This window comes from Doryrhamphus excisus, chromosome 7, assembly GCF_030265055.1.
Source record: "Doryrhamphus excisus isolate RoL2022-K1 chromosome 7, RoL_Dexc_1.0, whole genome shotgun sequence".
Classification (NCBI taxonomy): domain Eukaryota; kingdom Metazoa; phylum Chordata; class Actinopteri; order Syngnathiformes; family Syngnathidae; genus Doryrhamphus; species Doryrhamphus excisus.
Genome location: NC_080472.1, coordinates 8,847,597 through 8,872,003, shown reverse-complemented (window position 1 = coordinate 8,872,003; position 24,407 = coordinate 8,847,597). Strand labels below are relative to the sequence as shown.

At 41.9% G+C, this 24,407-nt stretch overlaps 2 protein-coding genes across 7 annotated transcripts; one reads left to right on the top strand and one right to left on the bottom strand.

The window, feature by feature from the left end:
• Positions 1 to 150: 150 nt before the first annotated feature.
• Positions 151 to 5,263, bottom strand: plekhb1 (pleckstrin homology domain containing B1). Its single transcript, XM_058077734.1, has 6 exons — positions 5,072 to 5,263; positions 4,845 to 4,997; positions 3,376 to 3,478; positions 1,264 to 1,303; positions 1,104 to 1,194; positions 151 to 1,030 (listed from the first exon to the last, which is right to left on the bottom strand). Exons 1-6 carry the CDS (start codon positions 5,106 to 5,108, stop codon positions 897 to 899), a joined length of 558 nt encoding a protein of 185 aa, XP_057933717.1. The 5' UTR covers positions 5,109 to 5,263; the 3' UTR covers positions 151 to 896.
• LOC131132262 (tubulin-specific chaperone cofactor E-like protein) lies at positions 1,927 to 20,437 on the top strand. 6 transcript variants are annotated; one of them, XM_058077730.1, is made up of 10 exons: positions 6,556 to 6,572; positions 7,663 to 7,699; positions 8,756 to 8,832; positions 13,086 to 13,236; positions 13,310 to 13,449; positions 15,038 to 15,219; positions 15,773 to 16,029; positions 16,097 to 16,223; positions 16,353 to 16,469; positions 19,371 to 20,437. In XM_058077730.1, the coding sequence occupies exons 4-10, from the start codon at positions 13,098 to 13,100 to the stop codon at positions 19,714 to 19,716; spliced, it is 1,308 nt and encodes a 435-aa protein (XP_057933713.1). In that variant the 5' UTR covers positions 6,556 to 6,572; positions 7,663 to 7,699; positions 8,756 to 8,832; positions 13,086 to 13,097; the 3' UTR covers positions 19,717 to 20,437. The 6 variants fall into 6 exon arrangements, with proteins under 6 accessions (XP_057933714.1, XP_057933712.1, XP_057933713.1 ...); XM_058077731.1 differs by lacking the exons at positions 6,556 to 6,572; positions 7,663 to 7,699 and adding an exon at positions 1,927 to 2,078; XM_058077729.1 differs by lacking the exon at positions 7,663 to 7,699 and having other exon boundaries at positions 6,496 to 6,572.
• The last annotated feature ends 3,970 nt before the right edge of the window (positions 20,438 to 24,407 follow it).

The window sequence follows — 24,407 nt, the reverse complement described above, 5'->3', positions numbered from 1 at the left end:
ATTCTGGTAAAATTTTAACTTTTTTGTTCGTTAGAATGCCCCCCCCCCCCCCCCCCCCCCATTTTTTATGTTTCTTTCCAAATATTTCAACTTACTTCTTAAATGATTTTTGTAAAATATATTTTTCCAATATTAATATAATATTTATAATATAATATTTCAACTCTATGGTACTAAAATTATATTATTTTTTACCAGAGTGTATGCTGGTAATATTTTAACTTTTTTGTTAGTCATATTTCCACTTTATTGTTGTAGAATTACTGCTGATATTTCCTATTTTGCTATTGTTTTGGATTTTTTGTTTTATTATTTTATTAGAATGTGGCACAAATAGCCCCCGGGCCGCACTTTGGACACCCCTGACTTAGTGGGACCTAAGATGTTTGTATTCACATTTTTAACAGCCTTTTTTGACATAGCCATAAAACGATGCACTTTAGCCCAAATGTTTAAAATGTACTGGAAATGGTCATTGGACTATTGTGTAATGCCTTTCTATCATCAGTGGAGATCAAACCAACAACCCTGATGTTGGGAGACAACCACGACACCACCTCAATAAGCCAATATGACTTAACACAGGCCGCACGGGGGAACAGTGGTTTGCATGTTGCCCATACAGGAGATCGGAAATACCCGGGTTCGATTCCGTGTGTTCCAAAAACATGCACTGGTTCTTGGTGCATGGTTCTTCCGTGTGAGGATAAGCAGCATAGGAAATGCATGGATGGCCTTAACACAGCAGCAGTTACATTTTGTTTAATAAGCAAAATGATTGCACACGGGGAAGAAAAGGCGAACAAAAGGAGCCTACCTACGTCCGCTTGTTTCGCTGGTGTTTGTACAAATAGACAAGCTAAAGGTGCTCTGTACGGTTGCGGCATTCGTTCATCTCAGCAAAAGAAGACGGGCGCCCAGAGGAAGGATCGCATGGCCGCTCCTGCCGCCATACCTGCCAGTAATCCTAGCGCCAGGTGGTCAAACACGCCATCGAAGGGGTCCCTCTGAACTATCACCTGGTGGGTACCTTCCATAGGAGGAAACAACATGGCCGACCGTAAGCCTCGTTAAAGGTAAACATGGCTGACTATGAAGTATACCTGGTCCTGCTCCAGGCGTCATGTAGAAGGTGTGGTAGTGGCCGAGGGGTACGGCCTCATAGGAGTCGTTGTACGGGTCATACGTGAACACCTGAGGAAGACAACAGTCTCCAGAAGCCATATTGAGAAACAAACAATCACAGGAAGGTGGACCGCTCACCGGGTTCCTCCTGGTTTCGAGCATGGTCAGTTTCCAGGCTCTGGGGAAAAGGCACAGGAACAAAAGCAAATCTCAGGTTGGACTGCTAAAATTGAGTTTTTAGTGATGCTTTAGCCACAATTGTGGCCACATAGTGAAAATGAAAGCATGCAACTTTGCCACTTTGATATTTTGTAAAGCAACATGTAGATATGTGTGACTGTTATGACTTTATTCCCGTAATATTTTATACTTTTCCCCAACCGCCAAAAATGACAACTAAATTTTTTTTGTTTCTCATAATATTATGACTTTTAAAAAATCATATATTTTGTCTTTAATATTTTTATTTATGCTTCTAAAAGGACAATATATATATATATATATATATATATATATATATATATATATATATATATATATATATATATATATATATATATATATATATATATATATATATATATTATGGGAATAAATTTCCAAATTTAAATAATAAAAAAATAATTAAAAAAAGACCAGTAAAAAAGAACAAAGTTGATATTTATAATAGCCTTTTTCACCTTTATGACAAAGCTGAGCTTTCTAGAAATATATGTAACTTCTTAGCATACTAACAGCGCTGTGTTGCTTTACAAAAATATCAAAGATGCAAAGTTGCATCCTTTCATTTTTCAGTATGTGGCCGCTGCTGGAGAATAGCAGTGCTTCTTGGACCAGATGCAACTCAGCAAAACCTAAAGTCCCCCAACCAGTTCTCGGCTTCGTGCTCAGTGCGCTTGACAAAAACGAAGCCAGCCAGAATCCAGCTGGCGTAATTTACACAAGATGAGCAGGTAATTATTATGGAGTATTATGAGTGTGAAAATATTGTTACTTCCAAAAGCAATCCTGTCACCAATAGAATGAGGGCAGAATAAAGCTATGCATGGAAATACGTACATAAGTTAACAGTAATTATACTAATATACCCTACTAATATGTTTAGTTATCAGCAGTCAACATTGACCAGCTTTGACATATTGACAATTATATTGGCATTAAAATTCATTCATTCATTCATTTTTTACCACTTATCCTCACGAGGGTCACAGGGGATGCTGGAGCCTATCCCAGCTGTCTTGGGGCGAGAGGCGGGGTACACCCTGGACTGGTGGCCAGCCAATCACAGGGCACATATAGACAAACAACCATTCACACTCACATTCATACCTATGGACAACCGGAGTACCCGGAGAAAACCCACGCATGCACGGGGAGAACATGCAAACTCCACACAGAGATGGCCGAGGGTGGGGTTGAACTCGGGTATCCTAGCTGTGCATTAAAATTATATATTGGAGCAACAACTGTTATTTCAGGCTGCACGGCGGTCGAGTGGTTAGCGCACAGACCTCACAGCTAGGAGACCCGAGTTCAATCCCACTGAGTTCAATTTCTCCGGGTACTCCGGTTTCCTCCCACATTCCAAAAACATGCTAGGTTAATTGGCCACTCCAAATTGTCCATAGGTATGAATGTGAGTGTGAATGGTTGTTTGTCTATATGTGCCCTGTGATTGGCTGGCCACCAGTCCAGGGTGTACCCCGCCTCTCGCCCGAAGACAAGAAGAAGAAGAATGAATGAACTGTTATTTCATCTTTGAAATATGTTTTTGTTGTCATATTTTACTGCTAAATGCTGCATGTGGTTGTGACCACTAGATGGCAGCATTGTTGTAGGTATTTTCTTCCAGTTGATGGATCCCTCATAGTGCTTATTGCAGCAAATATTGTAATATGAGAAGACTTAACAGGCTGAGGACTGCTGGGAAATATGTCTGAAAACACATATATTTCATATTGCATTTATTTTCCTGATGTACGGTGAAAAGTAAGTAAATAGAGTGTATTCTCTCGGTTTTAAATCTATATCTCTTATAGAGATTTTCATCAGGGAATGCTAGTGAATTAGTGTGATCTCAAAGTAAAAAGCCATTTTAAACGGTCTTAAGTTAATTTTTTTGGACAGCATGCTTGCAATACACTATTGAGGCAACTTTGAGACATGCTGAAGAAAGTCTAGTATGAAGTATTCTAGTGATGAAGAAATGATTGAACTGCGTCTGCGTGTCGTCTGTGTAAGTGCACCCACATGGACTCGTCCTCGTTGTTGGCACACAGGTTCATCGTTGAGCCGTCCTTGAACTGGACCACAATGACATTGTCCTGGGGGTTGGTCTCAGGAGGAGCCACGCCTACAATCAATTAAAAATCATTTGAATTAAGGGTGTCTAAATTTAAAACGTGAGGAGAAAAGCTGTATGCCCAAGCAGTACTTGTAGTACTTCTACATTGGATCCATTGTACTTCATGATTTGTCAGATGCTGGACGGTGGCCACACAGTCAGGAGATCAGGAAGACCCGGGTTCCATTCTCCGCTTTAGGCATCTTTGTGTGGAGATTGCATGTTCTCCCCGTTCATATGTTTTTTTCCGGGTACTCCGGTTTCCTCCCACATTCCAAAAACATGCATGTTAGCTTGATTGGCGACTCCAAATTGTCCAGATACGCTCCTGAGTAACATCAGCAAGAAGGCACTCCCCTTCATGACACAACATTGGTGTCCAAACTGTGGCGCAGGGGCCATCTGTGAAGCGTGGCTCATTGCAAAATAAAATAAAAACCCAGCAAAAGTGGAAATTTGATAAAAACTACAAAAAGCTAAAATGTTGAAACTCATAACTACTAAAAAACACAGATTTGTTGTTAAATGTACAGTATGTATAATTGTGTTTTTAATTCAATATTTAATTTCAATATTGAACAAAGCAAACTTTGTTCTCAATCAGAAATCACTCCACACTCTTTATTGCTCTCTGGTTCTACCATATCTTACTTACTGTGTGGAAATATGGGCTAATAACTATAAAAGCAATCTTCACTCGCTAAATGTACTGCAAAAAAGGTCAGTAAGGATAATTCATAATGCCGCCTACAGAGAACATACTAACTCCTTATTTCTAAAATCACAAATACTTCAACTTGCTGATATAGCTCATCTTCAAACAGCTAAAATAATGCATAAGGCTAAAAATAAGTAATTAGCTAAAAATGTCATCCAATACTTCTCTACAAGAGAGGAGAAATATGATCTCAGGGAAGAAGTACATTTGAAACACTTCTATGCTAGGACTACGTTATGCTAGCCATAGCATTTCAGTATGTGGAATCAAACTATGGAATGGATTGAGTAAGGAAATCAAACAATGCACAACGATGAGCCAATTCAAGAAACAATACAAGCAGTTGATGTTTGCTAAATACAAGGATGAAGAGTCTTGAACCAGTCATGATGTGCTATATATATCACTATATTGACACTTACTATGGTACCCATTATGGCATTGGATGCTCATATCCAAAAAAAATCCAAAAGTTTGTTTATCCGGCCATATTTTTCATCATGCATTTCTTTTTAATTTAATGTTAAAATCTTATCTCGTTCCCGCAGACTCAATCTCGTGCATGGTCTCGTCTCGTGAGTTAGATGACTGGTGACACCCCTGATTTCAAACAAAGCATTAAGAACGAATTGCGCAACACAACCCGTCAACCTGTACCTCGACATTCCAGGCCGCTCCGCACGTCTATGCACGTGAACTTGAGGTTGACGCGGTGCTCCAACTCTCGCCGGCTGTCGCTCTTGTAAAAGCAGAGACTCCCGTCTATCCACAGGTCACACCAGTTTAACTTCCAGCGCTTCAGCACAGATGCTAGTCAGCAGACACGACAGACGATCATAAAAATGATCAATAAAAGCTTTATTTTGCAATGGCGTGCTACTTACTCTGCCTCCAAAGCCAGCCTGACCTCATGAGTGCCATGGTTCCAAATATTGTAAGGTTGCAATCCAACGGGTTGTATACGGACACAGCCTGTTTATTCTCTGCCTCCCAGATTATTCTTTCCCTAGTCAGGTCTGAGTCAGAGGATAATTCTGGATTAGGCGTTCAGACACACCCCACCTCTCCTGCCCTTCACTTCCCCTCTTTATTCTTATTATATCATTATAGTATCACCTTCTCATCAACCCAATTAGCATTGTGCTCTTTTCACCGTAATCACTTTTTTTTTAATTCAGCATATACTACATTGTCACTAATGAGTCCAAAATGTGACATAATCTAGGGAGGATTAAACCATCAGTGCAGGTTGGTTATATGAGTGTTCCTAGACGTAACACATAACACCGGGGGTGTCCAGAATTTTTCCAGAACAAAAAAATGCTGAAAAATTAAAGAGCCAATTTGATATTTTGTAACTATATGCTAATAAAAAGCATCTCAGCATTGTGAGCCGATTACTAGTATCAACTTTGGGTTTTCCTCCCCCCCCCCCACTTTTGTTGATTTTTAAAAATAAATGTTCCAAATATTTAATCTATCTCATTACAATGGTTACAATGGTGTGGAAAAAGTCACCACTGTGCCATGTTTTTGCCATTTATGAATAATAATGGCTCTCACTGTGGTTTGCTGGAGTCCCAAAGCTTTAGAAATGGCGTCATTCCACACTGATAGATCCCAACTAATCTCAGTTAAGTTTGAACCGCAATTTGTGTTCACTTGTTGTTGACTAATATTTCAATAATAATATTTCAATAATTGCAGTTGTTTAATTGTTTAGTGATCTGAAACATTTAAATGTGACAAACTTGCAAAAAATAAAGAATCAGGAAGAATCAAACACTTTTTCACAATGCTGTGCATCGGTTAAGGGGGATTTCTTGTGCCAGTTGTGTGGAAATATACTGTATCGTACTGTATATATAACCAAACATGGATAACCCTCACATCCTTTAGCATGCAGTATATTAGACGTAGTTTACTTATCATACATCTTGTTAAGAAAATGCACACATTTAAATATATGTATTGAATTGTATCCTATTATTATGTAGTGTATAGTTTATGGAGGCGGAGGAACAACTCGTTTGTTTTGTTTTGAAGAAAGCAAGGCGGAGACTGAAGATGTTTAAATTACGTCACGTCCTGTCTAGTAGGCGGGGCTTAAACTATCACCCCATCAACAGACTATCGCTATAATGTTATAATGGTAATGATGCACAAATGTTTGACATCTGACTAGATTTTATCCTGTTGTTACATCATCACACATACATTTCTGTATGTCACTGTATGTTGAATAACTACATTTTGACGAAAGCGAGAAGACTCATGATTTCACTTCAAGTACGTCATTTCCGGTACAGTAGGCGGGACTTAAACTGACACTTCGGCGAAGATAAACAAACCAAAATATACGAGCAGCAGCTTCCGGTGGGGACGGTGAGTGTGTTGTCCGAAGGACAAAAATACACCGTGTCATTTTAAAAGTAGACATTTAAAAAATATTGCACCTTAGCGCGACGCGATTGCAGAAGGATGAAGTTATGTCGCCGTGTTTTATGACTGTAAAGCTGGATGAAATGCTCGTGTCCTGAAGGTAGCCCCAAACGCTGCAAACAATGTCTTTTTCTTGCCAGCAAACACTTAACAATAGAAGCATTTTACTACATGCTGTTATTATCTCTATTATTCATATTTATAAACACTGCACAGGCCTCGGTGTTGTCTTATCGCTCAGTCCTAAGTGTGCTTCTCCTGTGCTGGTGTGCCCGAATTCTTCTCAAATATATGTGTTGGGTTTTTTTTTTACCGTGACCTTGATCATTTGTAAGTATTTTCGACGGCGCGAGTGTGGATGTGTTTTTTTTTCAAATCACAGGATTGTTACTTTAATTCAGCATAAACACTAGTTATTTTGTTTTAAACGATGCACGGCATTGTGCTGCTCCCTCGGCTGACCACTGGGGGCAGTAGGGATAAAGTTGTGAAGTGGAACCTTGCATGACAATAAAATGCACTAAAATACTATTGTGATTTTTTTAAAAGCAGGTGGGTGAGGACATGTGGGTGAGTGCTCGGTGGGCGTATAGAAGGAGTGTCACGTGTGTGACATATGTTCATCGGGCATAAAAGGGCCTTCTACCTTGCTCTATTGTCTGCAACACAATGCGGGTTTTAACAACGGCTCTCGTGTGTGTCTGTCTTCCATTCATGCACAATATCACCTTTCCTCGTGTTGTGGCGTTGGCCATTTATTTACTCAACTGCAGAAAGTAGCTGACATCGCATCACTCAAGGACATTTATGGCAATGGTAATGGTTTAATTTCATTTGAACATGCATCAGATTACAATTGAGTGCATCACACAATCAGTTCCCAGTTCCACATGTCCAAAAGGAGTAGGAAGAAGCAAAGCTTATTAAATCCTACCCCTCCATCTGGTACTTTTACAATCAGTAACTGTTTACGTTTGTTCACTTCCTGCTTTCCTAATATAATTTTAAGTATTTTATTTTATTTTATTTTCAGGTGAGCTGGAGTCTAGCCCAGCAGACTTTGCGTGTAGGTAAGGTACATTCATTGTAGGTGAGGTACATTCATTCATTCATTTTCTGCCGCTTATCCTCACGAGGGTCGCGGGATGCTGGAGCCTATCCCAGCTGTCTTCGGGCGAGAGGCGGGGTACACCCTGGACTGGTGGCCAGCCAATCACAGGGCACATATAGACAAACAACCATTCACACTCACATTCATACCTATGGACAATTTGGAGTAACCTATGCTCGTAACCTAGCATGTTTTTGGAAGGAGAAAACCCACTCGGGGAGAACATGCAAACGCCACACAGAGATAGCCGTGGGTGGAATCGAACCCCGTGACCTGCACACTAACCACTCGCCGCCGTGCAGCCGGCGAGGTACATAATTTACAAAAATGTATAAATATTTACATGTATTTAAATTAAGGCTGTTGGTCGATTGCAATACTTAATTGCAATTTGCATATAGTTAACTCATTAATTGAAAGATTAATTTCTTACAGTATTTTCTGGCGTGGTATCGCCATACCTGCTGCAAGGCAGGGTTCTACAACCACCTGGACACCGGAGCGATAAAAAATCAAATAAATAAATAAATAAAACAATTTGTAAGGAAATACATCTACATCATAACTTTGTAAAGGTATATTAAATTTGAGTTTTTGCATGTTTTATGCAAGTGGTGACGTATCCAACTTTGTTTGATGGTCTTTGAACGCATCATCTAACTTTCTCCCACGCTGCAGAGATAGACAACTATACTGTATTAATCCTATTTTCTTTCACCCATATAGCTGGTCCCGATTGTTGATACTATGTGGGAATGCATAAAGATGAGATTTGGTTACGTTATTGTGTCCTAATGTGAATATTTCTTTGGTGTACCGTCCATATTAAGTACCATGGGGCATTCTTGGGTCCATTTCGGAGCACTACACACCTCCAAGCCACTATTTATTAATTTAACCGAGGCAAGGCCTTTACTCGAGTTGGGGCTACCTTTTGAGGGAATTTTATATTTTCTGCAGTTTTCTGCTCATTTTGTGAGTTTATTTGTTTCCCTCTTTTGCCGTGTTTTCTCAGGAGGGGGGAAGAAGAATGTGATCGGATGTGCTGCTGTTGAAAAGCGGCTCAGCTTTGCTCCACTCACCACATCAAAGGTAAGAAGACTGGGACAATCGGGTGATCTGTGAGAAACTTTTAGCTTCAGACAGAAGCTCAATGGGCCTCGTTGATGATGATTTGTGTGAAATTGATAGTGCTGAGAAGAGGAGGACTGTGAGAGCTCAGTGAATTTAGTTTGTTGGGAGCTCCAAAAAGGACAACCCTCTTATTTTTACTTCATGGACTATTTTTACTGCTGAGTCCGTCGCAAGTTTTAAATTTGGACCATCAGCTGTTGGTTTCTTGTGCTTGGTAGCCTCACCAGCTACAATATTAGGTACACCTGCAAAATGTAACCTTTACAAAGACAATGATGCACTCTTTAGATTGAATATCTACACTAGAGGGTCAAGATACTACAAACCACTCTCAGTATCATGCAAGTGTACCACTATAAACTACAACCACAGTTACTAACATACTTTTATGGAACAGTTTCGGTAGTTTAAAAAAGTCATTACAAAGATGCATCCTCAAAATATTATTCATTCATTCATTCATTCATTTTCTACCGCTTATCCTCACGAGGGTCGCGGGGGTGCTGGAGCCTATCCCAGCTGTCTTTGGGCGAGAGGCGGGGTACACCCTGGACTGGTGGCCAGCCAATCACAGGGCACATATAGACAAACAACCATTCACACTCACATTCATACCTATGGACAATTTGGAGTGGCCAATTAACCTAGCATGTTTTTGGAATGTGGGAGGAAACCGGAGTACCCGGAGAAAACCCACGCATGCACGGGGAGAACATGCAAACTCCACACAGAGATGGCCGAGGGTGGGATTGAACCCTGGTCTCCGAGCTGTGAGGTCTGCACGCTAACCACTTGACCCCTCAAAATATTAGTTAGCTTTAATGTGTAAATATTACTTCCTAATAAGGAAGGGTAATATGACCTGAACTTCAAATTCCAATATATATAACTTACAATTAAAAAACAACAACAATAAAATATGTATTTTATATTATGAAAAGTATTAGTATTATTTAAATTTATTATTATTATTATTATTATTATTATTATTATTATTATTATTATTATTATTATTATTATTATTATTATTATTATTCATTCATTTTCTACCGCTTTTTCCTCACGAGGGTCGCGGGGGTGCTGGAGCCTATCCCAGCTGTCTTTGGGCGAGAGGCGGGGTACACCCTGGACTGGTGGCCAGCCAATCCCAGGGCACATATAGACAAACAACCATTCCCACTCACATTCATACCTATGGACAATTTGGAGTAGCCAATTAGCCTAGCATGTTTTTGCAATGTGGGAGGAAACCGGAGTACCCGGAGAAAACCCACGCATGCACGGGAGAACTCCACACAGAGATGGCCGAGGGTGGAACTGAACCCTGGGGTCCTAGCTGTGAGGTCTGCACACTAACCACTTGACCCCTCAAAATATTAGTTAGCTTTAATGTGTAAATATTACTTCCTAATAAGGAAGAGTAATATGGCCTAAACTTCAAATTTCAATATATATTGCAGCAACTTACAATTAAAAAAACAACAACAATAAAATATGTATTTTATATTATTTAAATTATTTAAATTATTATATTAATCAATGAAGCTGTTTTGAGGGTGAATATGGCCTATTCTTTGTGGAGAAAGTGCATTTTTAAGAAATGTTTTGTATTTTTTGTATAAATTAAGCATTGTCAAGCGTAGAAATAGCTGAAAGAACTTAAATACAAATATATGGCATTCAAAGATTAAATGCAGTACTCTACACTGGCCACTGGGTGTCAGTAATCTTACTGTAATCTTGGGTGAGACACACGAGCACCAGACTTGATGGCTGGAACAACAGGCTTCCATTGTGAGGTTTGAAGGATTTCACAACAAGCGTGAGTCTTATTTATGTCTTAAATGGCTTATTTACTCGACTATATTGGGTAATAGGAGTGTAAAGGTGACTATAGGGGTGCTATTTTATGTTTTGATGGCTCTAATAATGTCAGAAAACATATTTTAGGAAGTTAGAAGCACATTTTCTATGCTCTAACTTAGCAAATGTTCCATCTATAAAGAAGGAGTTCTATTTATGTGGAAATACACTTATCACCATCAGGTTTGGAACTAATTAACCGTGATAAACAAGGCATTATCTATTATATGTACGTATGTACAGTCTGAACGGTGAACACAGTTCCACGTTGACTTACCGTATGTTAAAGGCTACGGTCACACTGCATCAATTCACATTTTTTTTATTTTGAGAAATAAAGAGAAATGCATGTGATGTGGTAAAAAAAATGGGCATTATATCCTGCCGTGTGAACATTTTCAAATTATGCCAATTGTTCTCCTGTTGTTTTGATACTTGACATTCAAACTAGCTTAGTGGTTAGCATAGCTTCTCTGCCTCCTCTCGTGCTCCTCTCCTCTGTGCATCGCATGCTTAGCTATTCCTTGTCCTCCAGTAAGAAATGCAGTTTATTTGACGCCCTGGGGCCGAGGATTAGTAGGTTAGAGGAACAGTTGTCAAATTTTAGGAACGCTAGCTACAGAGCACCACGTTACATACACGGCTAGGCTGCATTGTTGCAACTGGATTAAAATGTGTACCGTAGGCCAAATTGGTATTGTTTCCATCACATATGGTTTATATTGCCCATTACTACTTCGGAATTCAATAGAATTCCACAAGTCATGGTATGTACCATATTACTTTGCTAGACAACTCCTCTCTGATTAATGCACTCGTGGACCTCAGACAGGTGGTTCAATACGCAGCTGTCGGCATCAGTGCCTCGTCTGCCTTTGCCTCACGTTTTGGCGACTTGTCACAGATGTGATCACGCCGCCGGGTTATTTTTAGCACGTGTGACGACTCCACGTGCAGCCCCCCCCCCCCCACCACCCCGAAGGAATATGAGCTCACGTGACGAATGTGGCGGAAAAAACTTCTGCGGATCTGTCCTGGGATCCTGGTCTACCTTTGTTTGCATTTCAAGACGGGCTTTCCCCCAGGAGACAATGGAAATAGAAATCATCTGTTCCAGAGTGAACATGCCACCACCATTAAAGCATTGGAACATTCTTAACTACGGTACACCCCACATGCTAGCATACATGTAATACATACACTCCTGATCAGAATTTTAACACCAGTTGAAAAATCGCAAAAATGTACATTTAGCACTGTTGGATCTTCATGAGTAGGACTTCAAAATACAAAAAAAAAAGTAGTAAGCAATTTATTTCAAATAAGTACCGGAGCTCGAAAATTGTAAACTTCCCAAACTACCAGTTCTCAGTTGGATTTATATCAGGAGAACATGCAGGATGGTCCATAAAAGAGAGAGAATAAACTTTCTTCCATTTTGCGATGTCCCGTCTTTGGTGCTCTCCTGTAAATTCCCAATAGGGAATTTTATTCCATTGAAGAAGACGAGGTCTTCGAAGTATTTTTTCTTCTGAAAAGCCTTCTCTCGCTGATGCAGTGTAATGGTTATTGGACTGCCATAGGCACCAGTAACGACCTTCGTTTCGGCAGAGGATGGTCCCGTGTCTTGACAGATGGCCAATGAGATCCTCCGACTCGTAGCCAATTACATTTTTTGGGTGTTTTTTTGTTCCGTAACCCTTGGGGTCTTTGAAGAAGATCAAATGTCTTTCTGAGTGTGTCCAACCTCAGCAACAATGGCACGCTACGAGAAACCTCGCTTATGCATATTTTGCCTTCGCCATGAAGAGATCATGACAGTGTGAATATCTGACCTTTGTAAAATCCTTACACAAACGCTCATTGACGAATGGCCAATCAGTCGCTAAGCCCTTTTGCTTAATGGCAGCCATGTTTATCAACCAATTATGCTCAAATTGAACACAAATGTGCTTGCCCATTCCCTGATGGTGTGTACCCAGTTTTGCAGGGATTCAGCAAGTGGGCGTTTGTAGAGCAGCGCATCCAGCTGTGTGAGAAGTTCCACGTCAATCAGACTTACGGGTTTTAGTAACCGTGTGGTGTTTTTGTCGGAAACATAACAGCATTTGTTTTGACGAAGAAATACATATAGTCGGACCGTTTTCTATCATGTGAAAAAGTGATAAACCTGCCAACTTCATGTGTATTCTCTTCTTGGGGTTCTTGTTTGAGGCTGGTCCTTTTGGCGTACGTGTTGAAAAAAGCCAAAGAAAACCATGGAGAGTTGTCCAGGTGTTTTTTGTGTGTTTTCCCAAAGGTTTTAGTCGAACTCCCTAAACTAATCCTACCTTTCTTTGTGCCTGCAGAGGGCCGAGATAATGGATCAGTCCTCCGATGAAGAGGAACCTCGCACCTTTGTGCAGGTCCTCAGTGACAAGTACAACACTGAGAACTTCCCCTATGGCCAAGGCATTGGTGTCGTGGTACTCCCCTCCCCCCCTGGGTCGCCTGTTAAAGGTGAGCTCTGATTTCCAGGGTGCAATTTTTGTCAGGAACACAACATCCATAACGGTTCTTTTTCCTGCCGCAGATCGTCTGTTTTTGCCCAGTGTGCTGGTCTTGAATGAGTGCGGCATCAAAAAAGCAGGCAACAGGTCCGACATTGCAACTTTCTGCGCTCACGTCATCGAACTGGACCTGTCCTACAATGAGCTCCACGACTGGGCAGAGGTCAGACCCCTGGAAATCATTGTTATTCTTACCTCCATCACAGAGATTATGCCTCTTCTTAAGATTTAAACATAGTTTTTGTTTTCCAAGGAAGCTTTTAATGTTGTTAATTCCATCCATCCATTGATCTTCTTCGGCTTATCCGAGGTTGGTTCGCAGGGGCAACAGCCTAGGCAGGGAATCCCAGATATCCCTCTTTCCCACGAGTTTGTCCAGCTTCCCCCAGTGAATCCCGGGGCGATCCCAGTTGATAGACATCGTCTCTTCACGTCCTCGGCCCTCATCTGAGGAGTGCCCTAACACCTCCTCAGGGAGGCGTCCGGTGGCATCCTCACCAGATGCCCAAGCCACCTCATCCAGCTCCTCTCAATGTGGAGGAGGAGCGATTGTACCTTGAGTTTTTCCCGCATGACAGTTTTTCTCACCTTATCCCTAATGGAGAGCCCAGTCACTCTACGATTAAAAGTCATTTCGACCAATTGTCCTTACAGTCACTACCCAAAGCTCATGACCGCAGGTGAGGGTAGGAACATAGAACGACTGATCCATTGGGAGCTTTGCCTTTCGGCTAGGTTAATTGGCCACTCCAAATTGTCCATAGGTACATCGTGAGTGAGAATGGTTGAGGATAAGCGGTAGAAAATGAATGAACGAACACATATTTGTTTCTCTTTTCTGTATGTTCTAACGAGAGAAAACGAGTTAGCATGAGCCAGCTAACATTTTAACAGCTAAAGTTTTGACGATAGAGCCCTAAAAAAAATCCTTCAAAAACGGCAATTAACCAAGCTACAAAAACAATGTTTTATCTGGTAGAGTAATACGACGCCTCACTCGTCTCAAGCCACTGCAACGGGCCAGAGTGGATACTACTGGCACTTAATTTCTGAAGAAGACTGGATACTCGTCATTTTTTCATGTATGGACAGTTTTGTGCTGGAAGACACAGCCATCCCAGTGAGAGCAGACACTGTAAGTGTTATTGCTGTTTCTATGTTGATGTTGTTGATGGAAGTATCACCAGCGGGCTATGTCAAATCACAAGGTTTTTTAGAGGGCTTCATAGTCGAAATAGGTGCCTCCCTTGACGTGCAGTGTTAGCTTGCTCATGCTAGCTCGTCTTCTTTTTTTAGAACGCACACCAGAGGATAATATGTGTTCATGTCTCACATAAGGATTGTGAATGATGGGCAAAATAAAAAAGTGCACTTTTCCTTTAAACTCCTCCACTTGGGGTAAAATCACAATTTTGACCCGGATGAAAACCATGAACTTGGATTTGGATATGCTGATTCTCATCCAAGCTGCTTACAGCCGAGTGTGCCGTTAATTATTGTACTATAAATCTGGATTGGAATTGCTTCAGACCACCGCTGAATGACAAGCATTGACCCACATTGTGTTCTATTTGTAGAGTCTCTGCGACATAAAAAAAATGAAATGCATTTCAACAATTGTGCCAACTCGATGCTAATTTACATTGAAAATGCCATATAAGCGCTGAAGAAGCATTGGCATATTTGGACACTTCATCGCAGAAAACAAACATGTACTATTGCTCATACGTAATTATTACATGGGTTGCCAGATCTGCACCATTGTGTCCAACATCCCTCACCTGGACTTCCTCAACCTGAGCATGAACCCCCTGAGCGGCGTGGAACTGGAGCCCTGCATGGCCGAGGTTTTCACCCGGGTGCGTCGTCTCGTCCTCATCAACACGCACGTCAGCTGGGACACCGTGCACACGCTCACCCAAAACACACCAGAGTAAGTGGAGCCACCGTAACCACAGCAACAGCATTAATTGGCATGTACCTTTCACACAGGAAACCATACGTCAATCGGATAATTGGTTGGATGACCAGGCCAATGTCTGGAACATCCGCAGATAATATTACCACTTTATTCTCGTAAATTGTGATTTTTTTTTCTTGTTAGAATACCATTTTTTTTAATATTAATATTTTTCCAGTATTCTAAGAAAATTACAGCTGGTGTTGTATATCTGCTGTTTTTTTCTTTTTTTTTTTAAATGTTTTTTCTTGTAATGATGACTTTAATTATAATTCCCATCATATTTTTTACTTTGTTTTAGTAATATTATAACCTTTCCCACAACCTCATTCTCCAGTTTTGTTTTTAACTTTTATGGAAATGACTTTTTTTTTTTTCCTTAACTGTTTCAACTACAAAGTACTGTTTTTAGTACTTTGTATTTTTCTAGTAAACAGTTTGTGGGTTTTGAGAGTGCCTTGCTCAAGAGCATCACGGCAGGCCTTGGGGAGCATCGCAAATAAACCATGACCATCACCGTCTCCAGGCTGGTGGAGCTCTTCCTGTGCCTGAACGACTACGATGCTGTGTCCCAGTCACGCACGTCCTGCCCGTCCCTGCGGCTGCTGCAGATAACCGACAACCACCTGCGTGACTGGGCGGAGGTGCGCAAGTTTGGCCTGATGTACCCCAGCCTCAGCACCCTGGTGCTGGCCAACAACAGCGTGGAGCGTGTGGGCGACACCCGGGAAGCACTGCAGCGCCTCTTCCCCAACCTGCGCAGCATCAACCTCAACAACTCAGGTCTGAGAGCAGCACCTTGGTGCATCCCATCAGCAGATGTTGTCTAAAGGATGTTTTTGTTGAGCAGGGCTGAGTAAGTGGGAGGACATCGAGAGGCTGAATTTCCTCCCCAAGCTGCAAGAACTCAAAGTGAAGGGGCTTCCACTGTTGCAGCCTTACACCACACAAGAGCGACGTAGCCTCCTTTTAGCACAGTAAGGCCAAACACACGGTCAGCGGACACTCAGGAACAGGATTTTAGTTTTGCTCAGATTCACTATCATCTCCGGAAAATATAATGAATTCAAATTGTTAAGATTCTGTTACTTTTTTCCCAATTGCAGGCTGCCAAATGTCTTGGTGCTCAACGGAGGCGCGGTGTCCGATAGCGAGAGGGAAGACGCCGAGAGGTTCTTCATCAGATACTACCAGGATTGTCCGGAACAAGAACGCCCAGAGAGGTACGGAATCATACGCTCACTAAAGGCTAGGTGCACTTGAACAATTTCAGTGAGAAGAACATAAAATACAATAATCCCTCGTTTATCACGGTTAATTGGTTCCAGACTCCACTGTGATAAGTGAATTTCTACAATCCTATTTATAAATTCAATATTTTGGCAACTAGAGCCTGTTTACGACCTTCTAAATGTATTTTTTTAACATTATTAGAGCCCTCTAGACGTGAAATAGCAGCACTATAGTCACCTTTACAATCCTATTACCCAATATAGTAGACATAATAAGAGAAAATAAGACATAAATAAGATTCATGCGCCTGTCTGTTGCTATAAATGTGTTCCCTGGGGTACAGGGAACAGGAAGTAGACAGGAAGTGACCTTGAGGGGTCAGTTTGTGTTGGTTAATGGACACAAAAGTCGTCTGTTTTTATTCGGGATTATTGTTCAAATCTCACCCAACATTACATTAACATTACTGATACTTAGTGACCAGTGACTATTACATTTCATCAATGTCTTTGAATGCAGCTTTTCAATGTCTCAAATTAGTTCATTTGCCTTCTTCAAAACGTACACATTTATGCAGAATATGCATATTTTGTTTTAATAACATATTAAACCACGAAACAACATAATTTATTAACTAGTGTATTTTTGAAAAACTGTGATAGACTGAAACCGTGAAATTTGAAACACAAAGTGGTGAAGGATGACTGTGTAGTAAAATTAACAATATAAAATAAGGGAAAAAAGAAAGAAGAATCAATTCTGAAAATAAAAAATGCAACATTTCAGTTGCATTTTTGACAATTAAAAAAAAACAATTCAGACAATTAAAAATGCAAAAGGCGGTGCTATCGCGCATTATGGTGATAATCATGTTTTTATTCAACAAATATGCTTGACTAGAAACCGGACAACAACTTCTACAGAATTAGTGAGCAAAATAATTCAAATAAATCAAACTAAGTAGTGTCATGTATATATTTTTAAATGTTTGCTTTTCCTGTCTACAAGTAACCATGAGTTCCACCGATATTGTCACTGTTGGTGTCCCATTACTTCATTCCTTATGGTGTATATGAACCATGACACAGACACTGATCACATGATCGCATACGCCGGCATTCCACTTAACCTGTGCAGAATGTGTAGTCCCCAAACTGTGGGGGCGGCTGGTGGGGCACTAACCTTTGGGGGACAATGCCACCACTCTCTTCCACCTCAATGACTCCTTTGTGCTGGGAATTCTCTGATTGGGAAAAGTGATACACGAGGTAGCAGGTTGATTTTTTTTTTAATGCATGCACAGACTTTGTCGTCAAGGTATAAATCCTTAAGTGAGGTGATGATTTGTTTTTGGACAGGACCAAAGCTATAAATATTTGAGGCACTGAAGGTTGTGTAGTCATGCCCCATTGGAGTATGGAATGAAATAGTGGAATCTCAATATAACAGAGAAAAACTGATGGTTGTACTCCGTCGTTAGTACTGTGAAGTGATACATCATCTTTCTTGTATTGCCGTTAATTGTTTCCAGACTCAACCTGTTTACTAAATACACTTTTTAACATTATTAGAGACTGTGAGAAATGAAGTAACACCCCTACAGTCACATTTACACTCCTCTATTACCCAATATAGTCGACATAACAGGAAATAAGACATAATAATAAGCGTTGGGAGGGTTGGGAGGGTTCCCTGTGATTGTTTTGTACAGTATGTCCTGTGTTGGCTCTTGTCTCATCAATGTAACATGACTGACACTGTGAGTGGCCAATGTAGAATACTTCATATTGTATCTTTGAATACGTCTTTGAATGCCTTATACAGTCCTTCCTTGCCATATCGCGCTTCAAATTTTGCACCGTCGCTCTATTGCATTCATTCATTCATTTTCTACCGCTTATCCTCACGAGGGTCGCGGGGGTGCTGGAGCCTATCCCAGCTGTCTTCGGGCGAGAGGCGGGGTACACCCTGGACTGGTGGCCAGCCAATCACAGGACACATATAGACAAACAACCATTCACACTCACATTCATACCTACGGACAATTTGGAGTGGCCGATTAACCTAGCATGTTTTTGGAATGTGGGAGGAAACCGGAGTACCCGGAGAAAACCCACGCGTGCACAGGGAGAACATGCAAACTCCACACAGAGATGGCCGAGGGTGGGATTGAACTCTGGTCTCCTAGCTGTGAGGTCTGCGCGCTAACCGCCCGACCGCCATGCAGCCCTGCTCTAGTGCATTTTTAAAAAATATAATAATAAATCATTGCCTTTTTAGTGGTTGGATACTGCCAACTATTAGTCATAAACTTAAGCAGATATTGTGTATTTTTTGCTGAAATAAAGCACTTATGGCTAAATGAAATAAAATACAAACATAAGGCATTCAGAAAAAGCATTGGAAAAACAAGCTGTGATATGTAGTATTCTACTAGGTGTCAGTAATTTGACATCAGTGCTTCTCAAATAGTGGGGTGATTTAGGGGTGTTATTTCATGTACAGAGGGCTCTAATAATGTTAAAAAGCATATATGCGGTCATAAACAGGTTTTCTAGCAAACCATTCCGCATTACTGGATCCAGCCACTAGTGTGGCTGGCTAAGAGTGAGGGTGAAGGCACGAGGAGATCAGAGCAGAGCTTCTTCCCGTCGACAGGAACCAGTTGAGATGGCTCATGCATCTTATTCTGGATGCCGCCTGGGGGCAGACCTAAGGTCACGCTACAAGGATTATGTCTCTAGAAGGATTATGTATGACAGCTGGCCTGGGAACTGGAGGACCGGAAGTCTGAAATTTCCTACTGAGTTTACTCCGGATAAGCGGAATAAGATAACGCATCTTATTCATGGATGCTCCCATGATCTCATTTCCAGCCACTCTCTCCCCAGGTACCACGAGCTGGTATCCAAATACGGTCAGCTGGCCCCGTTGGCCGACGTGGACCTGAGCCCCCGCTGCACCATGGTGGACGTGCGCTGGGGTGACAGGGTGGAGGCAGTGAGCCTCCGCCTGGAGCAGACGGTGGGCGACCTGAAGAAGCAGCTGAGGGCGCTGCTGCAGCTGCCCGCCAACAGCATCCGTCTCTTCTACATCAACCGGGAAATGTGCTCTATGTTCGGGCCTGAGGAGCTGAAGTGCGGCTGCCGGGCTCTCCATTCATACAGCATCCGGGATGGGGACGAGATACTTGTGGTGCCCAAAGTGAAAAGCCGCTGCAGCTCCTCGGATCTTTGATCAGGGGGTAGTTCCTGAACACTTACTGGACTGGTTTTATCTTGAATTTGTCACATTATGCAATAAGTGTCACTCTGGGTCAGGTTTACGTCAGGACAGAAGTCCCTGCTACCGTCAGTGAGGGTTCTTGGACTGTCTGAGAGATTCATCCTTATCCTTATTCATCCAACAAGGGGACATTTCTGCTGATCCAGTTCACAGACAGCAAAGAGATTCCATGAAAAGCCATGCAGGATCTGTAAAGTTTGTGAGTAATTCCAGACTGATGCAAACCCTGATTGATGACGATTGGCGTTTGAGGACAGAAATTCTAGATGCCCGTTGACTGCAAAATATGATTTTTTTGTCTTGAAAGCTTACAGCTTCTGATTGAAAGGCCTCCATTATGCTGACGTTCAAAAACAACATCGAGATTGACTGAAAAGTCAAAAGTCCCGAGCCAGAATGCCAAGGTTTTTTGTTTTTTTTTACCCCGCCTCCCTGCATCTATCCAGACGGTATGGTAACCCAACACCTGCTGCAGTGTCGGGTCACTTCCTCTCTATCTACGAGCCTGGCTCACCAAGAAGGAGGGACCACCCACCACACCCCACCCTTGCCAATGAATCTGAATGCTTCTTACATCAGCCCTCACAAACCTGACACCTCAAGTGTCTGCTCTTTCACAGGATGCAAGGTCCTGACCTCTCCCACTGGCTCACACCGCCATACCCCCCCCCCCCCCCCCCCCCCCCCCCCCGCCCCCAATCAAGGATTCCTTTACAGGGAGGAAATGAGTTCCCAATTGCTCGAAAAAAACATCAAGACTTTTTTGATCTGCATTGTCCAGATCCTGAGGACAGTGGATTCATTCGTTTTCCACTCATAAAAACGGCCACTTTCGTTCTGCACTTGTTGGTGCATGGGGTTTCAACTGAGGATTTTGGCCTGTTGACCCCCAGAAAACTTGTCGAGCTGGGTTGGTACCATGCAGTATAAAAGTGGCATTATCCCAAAGAATAATGCCCACGCAACCTGGCAAAACCAGAAATACCAAAAATGCCAAAACCATAACTTAGGGCTGGCCGATATATCGTTCATTCATTTTCTACCGCTTATCCTCACAAGGGTCGTGGGGGTGCTGGAGCCTATCCCAGCTGTCTTCGGGCGAGAGGCGGGGTACACCCTGGACTGGTGGCCAGCCAATCACAGGGCACATATAGACAAACAACCATTCACACTCACATTCATACCTATGGACAATTTGGAGTGGCCAATTAACCTAGCATGTTTTTGGAATGTGGGAGGAAACCGGAGTACCCGGAGAAAACCCACGCATGCACGGGGAGAACATGCAAACTCCACACAGAGATGGCCGAGGGTGGAATCAAACTCGGGTCTCCTTGCTGTGATGTCTGCGCGCTAACCACACGACCGCCATGCAGCCAACGTCGATGTATCGATATTATTAAAATGTCTATTTCCTTTTCCACGTAAATGTTTCTTAAGCTGCCTTTAAATATGAGTAATTACACTCAAGCCTCATTCGGACACGGCCACTTTCTTGCTGGGAGAACTATGTGTGATTAATAAAGTTTATTTGTAGTTGCAAACATAATTACGTTTTTTTTACTCACTTTTTGGTGAAGTTCTGATTGGACTATTTTATTGTTGGACTATATATTTTTCCAAAATATATACATATATGTTTTATTTTAATGAAACAACTTTGTCTGCATATTTGACTCAATATGAGGATATATATCGTACATCCATATTTTGCATGAATATATCAGGATGTGGGCTGCACGGCGGTCGAGTGGTTAGCGCGCAGACCTCACAGCTAGGAGACCCGAGATCAATCCCAGGTCCCAATCCCAGTTTGCATGTTCTCCCTTTGCATGCGTGGGTTTTCTCCGGGTACTCCGGTTTCCTCCCACATTCCAAAAACATGCTAGGTTAATTGGCCACTCCAAATTGTCCATAGGTATGAATGTGAGTGTGAATGGTTGTTTGTCTATATGTGCCCTGTGATTGGCTGGCCACCAGTCCAGGGTGTACCCTGCCTCTCGCCCGAAGACAGCTGGGATAGGCTCCAGCACCCCCCGCGACCCTCGTGAGGATAAGCGGTAGAAAATGAATGTATATCAGGATGTGAGTTTTGGTCCATATCGTCCAGCCCTACCATAACTGAAGTCTCCACTCCTTGCCCTTACCAGCCACCTCCTTCTGACCGATGCCCCTTGGTTTTCACAAATTCACCACCATGGAGGTAGAATTACTCGTCTTCTCCCTTCTCTTGAGCTGGATTTGTCAAAAGCCTGCATTTAGTCCCTTTTCCACAACCCCGCAAAACCTTTGTTGGCCAAGTTTCCAACCATACCAACGCCACAACTCTTTTGACGCTGCATTGTCAGACTCCACAGTCTCCACTTTACTGCAGCACTCTGGTTTCCCACTGACATGATTCTCATGGATAAACCTTGCCATCGTCAACAACTTCCATTTTCCTCTGTTACTTGTTAGTGTCTCATTCCGACTGATGCGCCTTGGTTTTCGCCGATGGGCTGCCCCAACCGTAGCCGGCACTGTTAAGTGGATTATTCCAAAGATACCCTCCAGTTAGTCCTTTTCTGACTGGTAGGATGAGTGACTTCTTTACGAAGTTACTCAAATGAAAATGAGTAGAAATGGATGAGCCCAAATCCAATTGTCCATTTTACCTTTCGTGTGTTAATCCTGGGTACTTCCGTCACCGCCATCACTGCTTCAACTATCACAAGCGATGCAGATTAAAGTCTTTTAGGTATGACCTTTCAACCTTTACTAGGAGCTATGATTGCAGAAAGGAGCAGGGATTGGTGTTTTGGGTGTATTTGTTCAGGAAAAGCTACTCACGAGGAAAGAGTTCAGTTTACCGTTGAGGTTGAGGACACACTGAGGAATGTGTCCTTGGTTTGTTTACCTCAAAACTGGAAATTTGATTCATTTTTTTTTGGTGATTTGGTTATTTGGTGATTGCTGACATGGGAAGGCGGTAATGTTGCCATATGGTGTTGGTGTGCATATTCATAAGAATGTTTTATGGACATTTGGTGTCTTATTTAAGAATTTGGTAAGATTCCACACAAAACGATGTGCTATGATTTATAGAAAATTGACATAATTTGGGTTTTTTCCCCCAGTGATGGGGAAATAACATCTTAACACTTTGAAATGATGATAAAATGTACATTTGGGAGAAGGATATGTTGTTGAATGAAATCTATTGCTTTAAGTACAATGTTCATGTTGCATCCTCACTATCAGGAAGCGTCATGGTTTGCCTGGTGCATTAATTTATATCTTTTGGATTTATATTGTTGCCGGTGATTTTTTTTTTTTAAATTCTGGTCATCATAACGATGCCATATTCACAGCTGTACTGTATGCATAATGTTTTTGCTTTTGCTTATTATGTTAAAGAATTAAATTATCATATTATTGCCCTGGTGTCTTAGTCCGAACAACTGTTTTAAACAAACAACAGGTTTCAATCACAGATATTATAAATGGTATATGGCTGATGGAGTAATTAAAGGCATAGTTGGGATATCAAGTTGTATGACATCATCAGCAGCAGCAGCAGCAGTGCAGTGTAGTGCAACAACCGTGACCCCACTTCGTCCTGTGGTGGGGCCACTTAAGTAAAGACTTTGGGTTCTCAGAACGTTCAAAAGAGTAATACTTTACATTCACATCAGCAAAATGCCTGCCCAAAACTCCTTAAATGGCCCCCAAAAATGATGAGCTTATCACAGCCATTAGAGATGTTTTTATGTTCAACTTTGGACCTTGTGATCTCCCAAATGCAGCATTTGGGTGTGCCTTCATTTCACAAACAATGCAATATTCCAAAGACTGTGCTCATGCTTTCTTTTGGAAGTGGCATTGAGGTAGAAGAAGAGCTTATTGTGCACGGAGATGAAGGAGTCATCGGTCTAAGAAGGTTTGGGTTTCTGGAAGGTTTCACCAGTCGTGAATGTAGGAGGTTAAGAGGCGACGGCCGGGATCAGGGGTGAATAAGAGCTGGATGGTGCAGCTTGGATTGGGTGACACTGGTGGGGATCCGTTCTTTGTGAAGGCCAGGCTTGATGGGTTCTCCAGAAGTCACCATGCTGTTGTATACCTTGACCAACTGCATCAGGTAACCAGGTAAGCGTGTTTTGTTTGGAAAAAAAAGACCCCATGGGTGCTTGGATGTCGTCTATACAAACCGTGAGAGGCAAGCTGAGTGAGAAATGGATCACCCAGTCCGGAATGATCGCCCAATACCGTCTCTTAACGAGGGTTAGGAGATAGCAAGGTAGCCTAACCTTCTTTGGTCTAACTCTGTCTTGTTGCACATTTAGGATCATTTATTCCTCATTTTTCATAGGAAATAAATATATAAAGAAACAATACATTTCAGTGTTCTCAACTTGTGGGCCGAACCCAAAAGTGGGTTGCCGATCCATTTGGGTGGGTCGCAGACAGAAAGTCATAATTTAAATGAACCGTATTGTCCGGACTACAAGTTGTTCCAGACTATGCAGTTATTTAGCTAGCTATGTCCGAAACAGCATAGCATAATTAGTTTATGTTCAGCTTGTAATCCGCAGAATATGATTTTATTTTGGGGGGCGTTTGTGGTCCATCTTTCTCTTCGTCTTTACAATGATGATATATTGTAA

Excerpts from the sequence above, each read along its gene's own strand:
- plekhb1 (XM_058077734.1), bottom strand. The coding sequence starts at position 5,108 with ATGGCACTCATGAGGTCAGGCTGGCTTTGGAGGCAGA. Across the intron at positions 4,998-5,071 it reads AGGCTGGCTTTGGAGGCAGA|CATCTGTGCTGAAGCGCTGG; the intron begins GTAAGTAGCACG and ends TCTGCTGACTAG. Across the intron at positions 3,479-4,844 it reads GAGCGGCCTGGAATGTCGAG|GCGTGGCTCCTCCTGAGACC; the intron begins GTACAGGTTGAC and ends AATTGATTGTAG.
- LOC131132262 (XM_058077728.1), top strand. The coding sequence starts at position 6,708 with ATGAAATGCTCGTGTCCTGAAG. Across the intron at positions 6,730-8,755 it reads GAAATGCTCGTGTCCTGAAG|GAGGGGGGAAGAAGAATGTG; the intron begins GTAGCCCCAAAC and ends GTGTTTTCTCAG. Across the intron at positions 16,224-16,352 it reads CGTAGCCTCCTTTTAGCACA|GCTGCCAAATGTCTTGGTGC; the intron begins GTAAGGCCAAAC and ends TCCCAATTGCAG.